At 49.6% G+C, this 13999-nt stretch overlaps 1 protein-coding gene across 2 annotated transcripts in view; it reads left to right on the plus strand.

Moving 5' to 3' along the window:
• The first annotated feature begins 873 nt into the window (after positions 1 to 873).
• The window catches only part of MYZAP (myocardial zonula adherens protein), an 89799-nt gene continuing 76673 nt past the window's right edge, over positions 874 to 13999 (plus strand). For both annotated transcript variants that reach the window (XM_059372006.1, XM_059372007.1), the window contains exons 1-2: positions 874 to 1029; positions 12038 to 12124. In XM_059372006.1, coding sequence (XP_059227989.1) covers positions 964 to 1029; positions 12038 to 12124 — 153 coding nt within the window. In that variant the 5' untranslated portion in view covers positions 874 to 963. The remainder of the gene's footprint in view (positions 1030 to 12037; positions 12125 to 13999) is intronic.

The following is a 13999-nucleotide window of genomic DNA, read 5'->3' on the forward strand; positions in this document are numbered from 1 at the left end:
GCCATGGGATCTGACCCTGGGGTCCAGCCTAGCTTTGCCCCTGCCAGCTGGTGGGGCTTCTGCTGTGTTACTCAATCTCTAGGTGTCCTCATCTGCAAAATGGGGACACGGGAAAATAATAGTGCTTGCCTCAGAGGGTGGTTGCAAGAATTAAATGAGTTATATATGCAAAGAGCTTGCAGGCTGGGACCACAGTAATCGCTGAATAAATATGAGCAGTTGTGATAAACATTCTGCGCCTGGCTGGCTCCTTCAGGTGTTAGCTCCTTCAGGTGTTAGCTCCTTCAGGTGTTAGCTCCTTCAGGTGTTAGCTTAGGCACCACCTCCCTGCACGGGACAGCTCCCAGGGGCCTGTTGCTTGCTCCTGTTGATATCTCCTCTTCTACCAAAGTACCAACACCTGTCGCCCCTAGGCATTCCGACCAGATTGCAAACATCATGAGGACAGACAGCACCAGTAGATTGATTTGGTGCTGGAAGAGACACAGTAAATAATGAATGACATCTCTGAGAGTTCCAGAGATGCGGCTCCTGGGGGGTTGGCGGTGGGCCACTGAGTACCGTGAGGATGAACAGGCAGAGGACCTTGACACCGCAAGCAAGAGACAGAGCCTGGGCGTCCAGAGTATCTAGGGCTCCCGCTTGCCCCGGGAGGGACCCCGGGCAGGCACTGCGCCACCGGCAGAAGGCTGCGCGCCACTCGGGCCGGGTCTGCGCCCGGGGGAGAAAATGCAGCCGGACGGGTCTGGCAAGCGCGCTGGGGCCCCGCCCCCCCCCCCCCCCCCCCGCCCCCGCCCCGGCCCCGCCCCCGGCCCCGCCCCGCCCCGCCGCAGCCGGAGCGGCTACCGCCCCGCACCGCCCCCTCGGTCCCAGCCTGCACCGCCCCCGCGCTGGGCGGGCTCCGCGCGCTTATTCGGCTGGGGGCAGCGCCGCTGCGGGCCATCCGCCGGCCGCCGCTGCGGGATGCTGCGCTCCACGTCCACCGTCACCCTGCTCTCGGGCAGCAGCGCCGGGGCGCCCAGCAGGAGGGTGAGTAGCCAGGGGCGACTGCCGCCGCCGTCCCGCTTCCCCGACCCGGCCAGGACCCTAACGGGGTCTGGCGTTGGGGACGCGCGAGAGCCAGTTCCCTGTTCCCCCCGCCCCTCACCCTCAGCCTTGACCCGCACCCCCACCACTCTGGACTCAACTCTACCATCCTGTCCCAGCTCCGGCTGTGATCCTCTGGACGGCCAGCCACCGGCTCGTGGAGCTTAAGGGACTTTCTGGAATTCCCAGAGATTTTCTTTCCTTCCTGTCTCCTCTCTTAGGTCACGTTAATTGGTGGCACGAGTTTAAAAAGCAAGGGGGAAACATTCTTGCATTTCCTTACTTGAGGTTCAAAGGGAATGAATGTCTTTAACACCCAACTTTGCCTCCTTTCGGCGATTGAACAAAAGGTCACTTGTCCCCACTGGTGATAGTATAACACCAATTCTGGAGTGAGCTTAGCTAAAGTGTGGGCTTCACCTTACAACAGCGAGATCAGCAGCAGGTTCCCCGGGAGCCCAGTGGTATGGAACTCGGATTTCTGCAAACCACTTTCTTCGTTCTGATTTAAATACCAGCACAGGGGCTGCGGAGGTAGCCCAAGGAGCCCTGGGCCCCATCTACAGGAAGGCTGCACTTTAGAAGCACTCTGTTTCTCCCTCACCTTGGTTGCATTTTTTCTTACCTCTCCAGATGCTCTGTGAAATGATGCTAGGCTCATGCAGGTTGCACCTGTCCGGTTCTGTATCTCTTCCAAGATCAGGCCTCAGAGTGCCCTGCCAGGGGCTGGCCTTGTGGCTGCTTAGTTCATCCCTTTCTCACAGTACTTATGATATCTATCACTTGGTGCCTCTTTTCTGTGGTTGAGACTTCTCTTATGTTCCCCAAGTTTTAGCTGAACAGATGCTTAAGTCCAAGTCAGGACCCCCTTTGGCACCCCCGACTTCTAGTCTTGCCCACGTGCCTATATGCTTTTCCATACTTCAGACGAGGGACTGACTTACCTTCTGTGCTTTTTCTCTAGAAGAAGGTCATTGTGTTACTCTTGGGTGTGGGCCAAGTGATGGATTCTGGGGGGATCTTGTGTGTGTGTGTCTGTGTGTGCAGACATGTAGGACTGACAGAACTCTGCTCGTCTGGTTATTAGCTTTGTAAAGCAACATCCCCATCAGGTCCAAGTGGGTCTCCATCCACAGTCCCAGCCTTACTCCAAGCAGGCATTGGCCTTTTTTCTATGGAAGTCCTGCTCAGTTGGAACACAGTTGAGATTGAAAAAGAATGAAGTGACTAAAAATCCAGCCCTGAGCCTGGACAGAGGCATACGTGGGACCAGACTGCATGAAAGTGTCAAGGGCCCTTCCAGAAATGGTTGGCTAGATTGGGGGGGGGGGGGCGCACTGCCTCTGGGACTAGCACACTAGATAACCTTTGTGAAGATTGTTTTTTTCAAATGTTTACTGTCAAGTATTTTTTTAGTTGTTAGTGGCACAGTGGACAGACTGTTGAGAAAGCTTTGCCTTTTGATTAAGACAGCCAAAGTACTTTGGGCTAGAGGGGCCAGGGACCCAAGTGGGTCTGTTATGTGGGGCTGTTATGAGCACACAAGTACTGGCACACTTGTTCAGGAAAGAAGATATCTAAAGGTTCTAGGATTCCCTTTAAGATTTCCTCTGCTCGTGATCTACAAATACCACAGATCCTGGCAATGTGTGTGTGTGTGGGGGGGCAAGGTGGGAAGATGGGATCCGTTGATTGATTTTTTTTTTTTTTTAACAACATTTATAGATATCCTGGAGGATACAGGGCTAGGCATTGGGATCCACTCTACCTGTGGAGGCAGTCCTTATCACAGACTACCATCGTACGAAGTGATAGTTGTTATAGTGGGGTACAGTGTTAACAGAGTTGGGTGAAGCTAAAAGGAAGGGTTCTTCCCAAAGCAACTGAGGAAGATCCTCTCTCTTCAGGAGCCATTTGAGTTTGGTTTTGCAGGGTGAATAGGAGTTCGCGGGATGACTGGCATTGGGATACTGAAAGGAGGGAATGTTACTCATTTTAATGTAAGTCTTGGCATACACTGTATCATAATGGCATATTGAATTTGCAAACACTTATGTTTTTGGTGAAACAAGAATGGGATATCTTGAAAATAAAATTGTAGACCAAGTAATCATAAAAATTGTTCCTGATGTCGAAAGTAGTTTGTCAGTAAACTCTGTGTCATCCTACCTTTCCTCTTGGATATTGGACAAGTGATGGTCTTGAACAAGAACATGCTAGCCACCATCATAGCATTTCTGTTTTTATTTAAAGAGCTTACCAAATTAGGGACTGTGGGAGAACCAGGCTGTGTTGGTCCAGATAGACAAGCCAGCTAGAAATGGTGGTGACAGCTGACACTGAGCAGGGAGTTTTCTGAGTCAGCCAGCCAGGGTGGTGTAGCTGGATCAGACTATCACAGGTTATCCCCTGTCCCATGGCTGCCACCGACAACTTGTATTTCCTTCTTATCTGAAATCATCTCTCAAAGGAAAAAAAAAAACTGGTGGGAAAGTAATTTCTCTCAGCTGATAAGCAAAGAAGCATTTATGGAAGCCAACCAGCAAGGGTTGTGGAAAAAAAAAAAATCTACCTTCAAACCAGTTGTGCACTAAAAATAGTTTTATCTATGGCAACGGCAGGAAGATAGATTGGCTGGAGAATAACCACAGACAGCACGATGCCCTTTGAGAGTGCCGGGAAGACGTTTACAAAAACACTGACATCCCTTCTCGATTTTGAAGGGAGTTTTGCAAACGAACTTAATCCCACTGAATGAGCCTTTTGAAATGAAAGGTCCGCTGTGTGGCCAGGTTGTATGTGTTGAGGGGGGAAGGCACATGTTGCTTCGTGCAGCCAAATGCTTTTGGTGAAGCTGTTCAGCTGGGGTGGCGAGAGACCGAGATCTGTCAAGGGTTTCCTCCAGCACCACGCCGTCTTGATAATGAGAGATTGTTGGCTGGTGTGATGGGTCGTGATCCGTCAGTGGTTCATAAAAAGAAAAACAAAACAGAAGCAAACCCAAAAAAGGCCAGAAGATAGGACTGTCTTGCTGATCTTTCTGTTTGGCAAAGGTGTCCTCTGTCCAAACCCAGCTGGCCTGCTGGTCCTCCCTCCTTAGCTAACACACACTCTTCTAGGACACATTTCTATCTGGTTGGCTCAGAATAAAGAATTTTCTTCAGCTGGCCAGTGAATGGGTCACACAGGTATTTACTTCCTTTTCACAGAAACATCTGTGTGCATAACCTCTGTATCTGTGGGCTCCGAGGAAGGGACGTTGGACTCTGGGGCCTCAGTGTCCGGTGGAAGGAAGCTAGTGGCGGCACCCACCAGGAATGGGTGGGCAGGGGGCCCACTGCCCCCAGAAAATAGGCAGGCTCCTCAGCAGGGCCCCCTGGACCCAGCCCTTGACAGGCCAAGTTGCAAAGTTTTGGAACTGGGGCATCCTTAGGACTTAGCCAAAAAGCCTCTTTTGTTTAAGTGTGACAGTTGTAGGTTCAGAAAAAATCTCCCAACCTCTGTGCTTTGGTTCACCCAACTTGCTGTGTCAGAGGAAGGATGAACAGACCTTGAGTCTTGGGGGCACTTAGGACACTTGATTTCCTCAAGATGGTGAACCCATGGTGCTTCTGCAGAGGGTATGAAGTGGGATTCTGGACCCTTCCTTGTCTTCAGTGTCCTGTGAGAGGGCTGCATACGTGGTCTGTGTCACAGTTCACCTGCCCTGTGTACCCATGCCTGAGCAAGAACCCCAATGCCTGAGCTTCTGATCACTTGGAAAAGCCTTTCAGGTCAGCCACCTCAAAAATGGTCTAGTTGTGCTCGAGGAGTTGTGGATCCAGGACTAACGAACCAGAGACCATGTTGAAAAGCTTCCATCTGAAATACTTTAAGCCATTACGTGTGTCTTGGTCTTCGAGCTTCCGGTGGCCGGCTACCCCAGCCGAAACAGTTCTGATGTTCTCCAGCATGCAGAAGAGGGACACGGGGCTATTTCCCTCTGTCTTGCTGTCGCTGAGTGATTATTTCCTAAATTTCAGTCATACTGCTGACTCTTATTTGTACTTTAAGGCCAGAGTGCCCTTTCTAAAATGCAACTCCCAGTCAGCTGATGAACCCACTTCAGGAGCCCTCCTTAGTCCTACCAGCAACAAGTCCAAATTCCATACTCGAGCATCCAGGCCTTTCTGATCTGGCCTTTGCCTTCCTTGTCCCCTTCCCACACATTTTCCAGATAATCCACATTGCTTGCCATCCCCCAAGCTTTCCATGCTGTTCCTCACCTCTTTCATGCTTCTTTGAGGAGGGGTCACCTCCTCCAGGGAGCCTGTCTGAATTCGCCTTTTCCGTGTTTCCCTGGAGGCCTGTACACCCGGTTATTGTTTACATTGTCTGTGATTAACTACTGAGGAGAGGGGTTAGGGACCCTGCCTCCCCAAGCCTGATGTAATTGGTGCTTAAAAAGAGAATGGGGTCACTGGGGTCCTACAGGGGCCACAACTCACACTGAATCAGCAAACAAGAAACAAGGAAGAGAAACTTGGGATAAAGCCAGCCTGTCACCTCTGGCCCACCTGGGCAGGAAGCAGGTGACAGACAGTTGGGAGTGCTGGTCCAGCTGAAGAGTATGACAGTTCTGGGAAGGCCTCCAAATAGTTGCCCCATCCTGTTGCACAAGTTGACGTCTCATTCCTTTGGTTAAGTCAGTGGTTCTCAACCCTGGTTATACATAGAATCACTGAGAAGCTTAAAATATCTGTGCCCAGGCCCCACCCCAGACAGTTTAAACAGGAACCTCTGAAAGTAGAGAGTAATACCCGGGTTTTTCAGGAAGCTCCCCAGGTGATTCTGATGTGCAGCCAAGAATAGGAACCACTTCTTGAATCATAGCTGTCTTCTTCGAGCTTTCTTGGAAATACAGACATTCCTGGGATGGTGCTCTGGAAGGTCACCTTGCCTTTGTGGAAGGTCAAGGTGGAGGTGGGTGCAGAGTGGGGAGAGGGGTTCCTAACACTCCAGGTCACACTGGTATTTCTGCGCATTCACTGACCTGCATTTTCTCTCTGCATGTTGGCATTCCTGGGCACATTGTGTGCCTGTATAGAAGTGAGCCGGTGAGGATAGGCAGGAGAGATCACTGTCCTTATATTTATGAATTTTTGTCCAGAGTCCATCCCAACACAGGAAAGAGGGGCTTGAGAACCCCTTATACCACCTACAAAGAGTCCAAGTCTGCAGATCAGCTCGTGCCGCCTGGGCCATATTTGGCCCTCTTGGCTTGTTTTGTATGCCTCTGAGATAAGAATAGCTTTTCCAGTGGCCTGCAAAACCTAAATATTTCCTATCTGGCCCTTTACAGAAAAAATCCGCCCCACTCTGATGGAGTGGACCAGGCCTGCACGTTCAGGACCACAGGGGAGCTAAGAGGTCAACTCCAAGAGGCGTACCTTGCTCCACACAGTCTGACCCACATAGTCCAGAGGCCTTATAATTGGGCCAAGTAGAGTGTGGTGCCTGTGTTCCGAGCCACAACACAGGAACCACACCTCCTGTTGTTAGGTGGAACTGGGCAGGAAGCCACCGTCAACGAGTGGACCAGGCCTTAGAGAAATGGAAATGCATGTGGCTAATTTCCTTAGGGAAATACATCTCTGGCAACTCATGAGCACCCCGCCCCCTCTCTGGGTCATCTTCTCCACCCCTTTTTATTTGATGATACTTTTCTCTTGGGTGAGCCCATGTGGTGAAGCCAAGAGCATGATGGTATGTGGCTCCCCAGTTTCTCCTGTCAATGGAGACCAGCCTTCTGCCTCCACAGTGGGGGTGGGCAGAAACAGGGCCCCAGAGGATCTGCCTAGCTCCCGGGTGCCCTGAGTTGCAGACAAGGGCTTGGTTGTGTGATTCTTGTGGAGGAGGCTTGAATAGTATCTGTGACTCCCTTGATGTCCCTCCCAAGGGGGTTGGTTTGAAGAAGGTAGAAGGCGCTCTGGGGAGTTTCAGATATATTTGCCTTACTGCGTTTTACTCCTACTGGTATTTAATTTACTGAGTGAATACCTATTATGTGTTGATACTATGCTAAGCCCAAAGGGTGACAAAAGCAATTAAAGCATAAAGCTTGCGTGATCTCTTCCCCTATTTCCCAGCCCCCCTTCAGTCCATGTTGCAATGCATGGACTGTAATAGGAAGTGCCCAGAAACTGCTGTTGAATCACTTAACTCAGATTTGAGTGTTAGTCCCTTCCTGCAAAGAGGTGGATGACTCCTGATTGTCTTCCACTAGAGACCTTGCTTCTCCATCAGGCCTTTCTTTGTAGCTTGTTAGAGTTTGGCCCCTACCTGTCTGTTTTCCTTCCCCACTCTAGTGTAGGTTGTAGACCCACTTAATGTTCTCAGAACATTCTCACATCTGTGCCTTTGGCCTGGAGCAAATGCCTTGCCTCATAGTTGTTTGCTTTTGCGATGATGGATTCTCCAAATCTCAATGAACAACAGAGTCTTTCCTGTCTTTCTATACCCAGCTCAAATGTCATCTCCAGGAGCCTTTGATATACTCCCACCTCCGATTAAGACCATTGTTCCTTTTATATTCCTACTCCTTTGTAAGAAAGTGCAATTCCACCAACCTTAACCACCAGGCTCCCCTGCCTTTCAGGACCTTATACTGGTAGTGTTAAGTGTTCCTATGTGCCTTTTTTGGGTGTTTTTTTGGATGCTGAGCTCTTGGGAACATGGCTGTTTCTTTTTCATCTTGGTACTCTCATTGCCCTTAATAGTATTTTATAAGAGTGGGTGTTCCATAACCTAATGATGAAATACACTGAGTCCACCTTCCTGCTTTTGATTCACTGCAACAGACCATTCCTTGTAGGGACAACTAATCCAGTAGCTGTGGTGTTCAGGGTAAGAAAGATTTAGTTCTTCTCATTGTTCATAACATAGGGCTGAGCCAGCTACTGTGGGAGTCCTGGGAATAAAGGACCCTGCCCTTCTCAGGTACTGCCCAGCCTTGGCTGCTCTGGAGATCATGTATCAGAGTTTAAGGAAACCATAAAAATCAGCATCATAAAATGCTAAAAGAGAGATAAGCTACCCTGCCTTGATCTTACTCAGGGGGAAATTTTCCCACGGGGAGATTGCCTGAAAGTGAATGAATGAATAAAGGAGGTAAACTACACCAGGTCAACTTAGTGGGTTCCTTCAAAGGTTACTTAGTGCTTCTGTTGAGGAATTCAGGATATTTTCTAGACCTCTGGGTGGTTCTCTTTGCTGCTCATGAGGCACTCCTGTGGATCTAGGAAAGCTTGATCTGTCTCTGTTTTTTCTAGATACAGTGTCTCTCAATCTTTATTATTGCTATCACTGCTATTATTTTTAATTAAAAAATTTACACAAAATTCCACAATTTACAGGATGATGGTTGCATCTAGGTAATAATACAAATATTTCATACCAATAGAGGCTTCCTATGTGGCGACTTGGAAGAGTTGGACACAATGTGGGAATCCCACTTTATAGGGACAACCATCACCACTATCCATTGGTTGTGTTTCCTTCAAGATTTTTTTTCCATAAATCTATGCAAATTATCAGAGTGTATTTAAAAAACAAAAATGAGATGATTATTCACATTTTTCCCTGCAATTTCCTTTTTTTTTTTTCCCCTCACATGACAACACATTTGACCATCTTAGGAAGGCGTCTGATCTTCTTCCATGCTGGGTTTCCACTGTGTCTGTGCAGTCTGTCCGTCAGCGGGTCAGTACTGATGAGAGAGTGCTGGCCCCATGTGTAGCCCGTACCTTACAGCACCTCTAAGGACAAGAGTAAACATTGGACTCAGGGGCTGGCTGTGACTTCAAGAACCCGCTACTGTTGCCAGATAGTTTTGAAGTCAAATGTGTGATTCTACAGGTTCCTTTTAGGTTTGTTCATTATCTCTCACCAGGGAAAACTGATGGCTTAAGGGAAATACATTCTATTTCTCGTAGGGTTTTGTCATTCCCCAGGGTACACTTGGCTCAGTGTTGAGTGCTGCGGGAAGTATGCTGAGGTATAGCAGGGTTCTGGGTGGACGGATCAAGAACTGTCTCAAACAGGGGAGGGATTCAGTACACTTTTGGGTGATTGGACCAGTGGAGTCCCTTCTGGGCTTTGTGCCCTCTTTGGTCTTTATTCTGAAAATTACATTAGGGACCAATCACCCTCCAAAAAGGCATCACTTACAGTAGATCCATGACCAAATTGTTCTTTCATGAAAAGCAGAACCATAAAGCCGAGCGGGACTATTTCTTTTTGGAACTTACAGGATGATGGTTGCATCTCGGTAATAATACAAATATCTCATACCTATAGAGGCTTCCTATGTGGCAATTTTCCTTTTATCTGCATTTACACTTGAGATTCAAAGAGATTGAAAACCTTGCCCATAGTCAGCACAGCCAGGAGGCATTGATATCTGTAGGTGTGGGCACTTGTGCAAGCGTGTGTGTGTATTTACCCATGTGTATGTGTGTACACGCGTGTGTCTGGAGTGGGGTGGAGGAGGAGAGCACTTCCTTTTCTCTGCAGGATGGTGCTGCCGATTAGATCAGCCTATCACAGAAGATTGTTGGCTATCACAGACTTGGGTTGCCTACCTGCTGTGAGTCCCACTTTGGTGTTTGTGGAAATGCCAGCTCGTTTCGACCAGTCCAGGTCAGGGGTTTGCCTCCCCCGGAGGAAATCTGATTCCCTGTCTGTGCTCTTGGCTGTCCGTGAAGAGAACTGCCTCCTGGCTGGAATGGGTGGTTTGTCCCTGGCCAGCAGGACTAGCAGTGAGTTTCGAAGGGTTCAGTGCCAAGTTGGCCACATCAGGGGCAGTGAATGCTCTGGGGCTTCTGGGGGATGTAGCTTGCCCAGCGGAGGGTGAGGATGGAGAATAATTATGAAACCAAGTCATTTAGTTGAAGGAGCTGGGGTTTTTAAGTCCGGAGGAGAAGACGTTCAGAGGGAAGGAGGCCAGTGTAGAGGAAAGGGAATTCTGTTGCCATCTCTGAGGGCAACCCTGGGTCCCTTAGATAGGAGTTCAGTGGGAAGATGCAAGTTCCTCATCAGGAAGTTGGCCACACCGGGGAGCAAAATGGGATGTCTCGAAGGGAGGTGACAGTGTATATGGAAGTGCTAACACATGTCCCACGTGGGTGCTCTTACCTGCAGATGGAAAATGCTATCCTTAGTCTTAGCGTCCACCTGCCAGGTACATGGGTGCATGTGGGGGTTCCTTTCTAGGCTAGCAAAGATCCTTACAGTCCTATCCCATTCTGGGTGTCTAGGCTCCAGGGTAGTTCTGCTCAGAGACCACCCTCTGGACCCGTGTGGACCCGAGACCTTGCAAACACGGTTAGGGCTATATTAATCTGCGAGTGCTGCTGTAAGAAGTACTGCCAACCACCGGGCTCAAACAACAGACATCTATTATCCCATGGTTTTGGAGCTGGAAGTCGAAAATCAAGGTGTTGACAGGGTTGGCTCCTTTGAGGGCTGTATGGGAGGGAGCCGTTCCAGGCCTCTCTCTCTAGCATGTTCACATGGTGGTGGTCTCCCTACATGTGTGTCTTTCTTCAGGTTCCCCTTTTTATAAGGATATCAGTCATTTTTAATTAGGCCACCCCTGATGACCTCATTTCAACTGGATAACCTCTATAAAGAGCCTGTTTCCAAGTAGGGTCACGTTCTGAGTTACTGGAGGTAAAGCTCCAACACAGGAATTATGGGAGGACACAATGTGGTCTATAGCAGGGACAAGCAGCACTCCCGTGAGCCAGGCCCACATGGTTATGGGCTGGGTACTCTGCATGCTGCTGGGACCCTCTCTGGGCTTTTCCAGTGGCCCAATCCCTTCTCCCTGGGAAGTGAGAGCAGGACTGGGCTGTGACATTAGGGTGAGGTAGACATAGGTGGCATTAAGTACTGTCTCGTTGGGCAGACATCGCCGCCATTCACCTGCAGAACATGTGTATCTTCTCAGACTGAAACTCCATATGCATAGAATAATAACTCTCCATTCCTCTGTGTCCCCAGCCTGTAGCAATTACCATTCTGTTCTCTGTCCCCGTGCATTTGACTATTCGAGGTAGCTCAGATACGTGGAGTCCTATGATATTGGTCTTTGTATGATTGGCTTCTTTCATGAACCATAACGTCCTTAAGGTTCATCATGTTACAGTGTGTGAGAATTTCCTTCCTTTTTAAGGCCAGATAACATTCCGTTCTACGTAGATACCATGGTTTATTTATCCGTTCAGCCACTGGTGGACGTTGGTGTTGTTTCCACCTTTGGGCTGTCGTGCCTAATGCTGCTATGAACACGGACTTTTAAAAAAACTTTGTGCTTAGGCATGTTTATGTCTGTTGGAGAAAGATCTGACAGGAGCCCCGGAGAAAGCACCTTTACAGCCCAGACACCCGGTGTGTGTTTTGACCTTTGCATGTGAGCTATGACTATTCTGTACGTGTTGTTATAGAACCTGAGCCTTTCAAAAAAAAAAAAAAAAATGTTTGAGGGGATCCTCGATGGCTCAGTCATTAGGCATCTGCCTTCAGCCCAGGTCATGATCCCAAAGTCCTGGGATCGAGTCCTGCATGGGGCTCCCTGCTCAGGGGGAAGCCTGCTTCTCCCTCTCCACTCCACCTGCTTGTGTCCTCTCTCTCGCTCTGTCTCCCCCTGTCAAATAAATAAATAAAATATTAAAAAAATGTTTGAATGCAATGAAATTACTTGGTCATGTCCTTGTTTTGAGGATCAGGGTGGTGCGTGCCCCATCTGGGCCAGGCAAAGGCTGGCCTTCGCCTCAGGTTCCCCTGCGGGGTGGGTGACATCACCTCCTTGCTCAGCAAGGGAAACAGGCTCTGGGAAGCACAAGGTCACTCAGCTCTTTCTTCCTCAAAGGCGGGTTCATAACTGGCTTCTCCTCTGCGTCTCTCTTAGGCGAATGTCTGCAGACTGCGGCTGACCGTCCCCCCCGAGAGTCCGGCCTCAGAGGCAGGTCAAAAGAAGACTGAAAGAAAAGAACAAGTAAGCCGTCTCTGAGGCAAAGCTCTGACAAGTTCTCACCTTGGCACTCCTTTTATTTTAACCCCGACCCCGCCCGCCCTCCATCCAGGCTATTCACAGAGTCTGAATGTCAGCGACGCTGCTGATGAAAAGGCCCTCTCGACCTTCCACCCCATCTTCCATCTTCCCAGACGTCAGACCGCCCTGCCTGGCTGGCCCTGCCAGCCTCGTCCTGCCCCTACTCTTGTTTCTTGGTGAATGCTGGCTCTGGGAGGCCTCGAAGCTGTCGGGACGCTGGGCTCGGTGACGGGTGCCATGGCAGGGAAGGGGTTTCTCCAGAAAAAGCCCAGTCCCGTGGAGTCAAAGGGCCCTTTGTGAGCTGCCCGCGGCCGAGCCTTTCTCAGCAGCTGGAGGCGGAAGCCCAGCTCACAGCGAAGGCCGCTGGGAGAGGCTGGGCCTGGCGGGTAGCCTGGGCACGGGGCAAGGGCACTTGGCTAGAGGGCGGAGGAGGTCAGCAGAGGTTTCTGTGCTAAGCACTGGGCTGTGAAGATAAGTCTGACCTTGTCCTTGTCTTAGAGGAGCTCGAAGTTTTTCAGGTGAGACAGACCAATGAACAGTGTTGACGTGCTAGTTCAAGTGTTTGGATCTGGAAGGCAAGGAGAACTCTGGGAACACAGGCAATGGAACAGCTGACTGCCAGGGCTGACACCGAAGCAGAGGCCCAAAGGCTTTGTAGGAGGTGCTGCTTGCCTCTAGGCCTCTTTTTTAAAAAAGATTTTATTTATTCATTTGACAGAGATCACAAGTAGGCAGAGAGGCAGGCAGAGAGAGAGGAAGGGAAGCAGGCTCCTGCTGAGCAGAGAGCCCAATGTGGGGCTTGATCCCAGGACCCTGGGATCATGACCTGAGCCGAAGGCAGAGGCTTTAACCCACTGAGCCACCCAGGCACCCCTCGTCTCTAGGCCTCTTGTTCCAGGCAGGCCATTTTTCTCACTTGCAGATGGTTACGGGACACCTCCTGGATTCCAGACTCTATGTGTGTGAGCGGAGTATGCGGTTGCTACACTGTAGGTACAGTAGTGAGCAGAGCAGTGAGCAAGAAATGCCTGTCACTCACGGAACTTACCTCTTAGTCAGGGGGAGAAGGAGAATTAAATAATCATATTTTACTTTATTTCTTAAAAAAGATTTTATTTATTTGACAGAGTGAGAGAAAGCACAAGCGGGGAGGGCAGAGGCAGAGGGAAAAGCTTCTTGCTCCCCGCTAAGCAAGGAGCCCAATATAGGGCTCGATCCCAGGACTGTGGGAGCGTGACCAGAGCTGAAGGCAGACGCTTAACTGACTGAACCACCTAAGTGCCCCTAAAACATCATATTTTATAGAATTTGGAGGGTAATAAGTGCTGTTGGAGACCAAGCAAGTGAAGGGGACAAGTGCGTTGGGGGGTAGGTGGTCATTTTTCCTGTATATATATTTTGTGTAAGCATAAAACAATAAAATGATATGCGGTCATAGAAGTTTTATAAGTAGAATCATGAGACAGTGACAAGCCTTGCTATGGAGGTGACCACGAGTGCAGCCCCCTGTAAAAAAGGAAGCTCCTCTTTGAGTGGTACATGGTTGATAAAATCCGTAAATTTACTGTTGGTCTTTGTCTCTCCTCCTTCTCGTATGCCCTTCTTCTTCCCATTTTCTACTACGGACAGAGCTCTTTGTACTAATTCAAATGATGAGTGACAGGGGAAGGAGGAAGCAGGCAGGGAGGATGAGGTTATGACTAGAACCAGGCTGTGAGAACGTGACATAGCTTATCTGCGTAAAGAGAAAGAATGAGTCCCAAAAAATGGCTCCAGGTGGGAGCAAGGCGAGTCCGGGGGGAGCCTGTGACCTCCCGT

This window comes from Mustela nigripes, chromosome 13 (genome assembly GCF_022355385.1).
Source record: "Mustela nigripes isolate SB6536 chromosome 13, MUSNIG.SB6536, whole genome shotgun sequence".
In the NCBI taxonomy this organism is placed as follows: Eukaryota; Metazoa; Chordata; class Mammalia; order Carnivora; family Mustelidae; genus Mustela; species Mustela nigripes.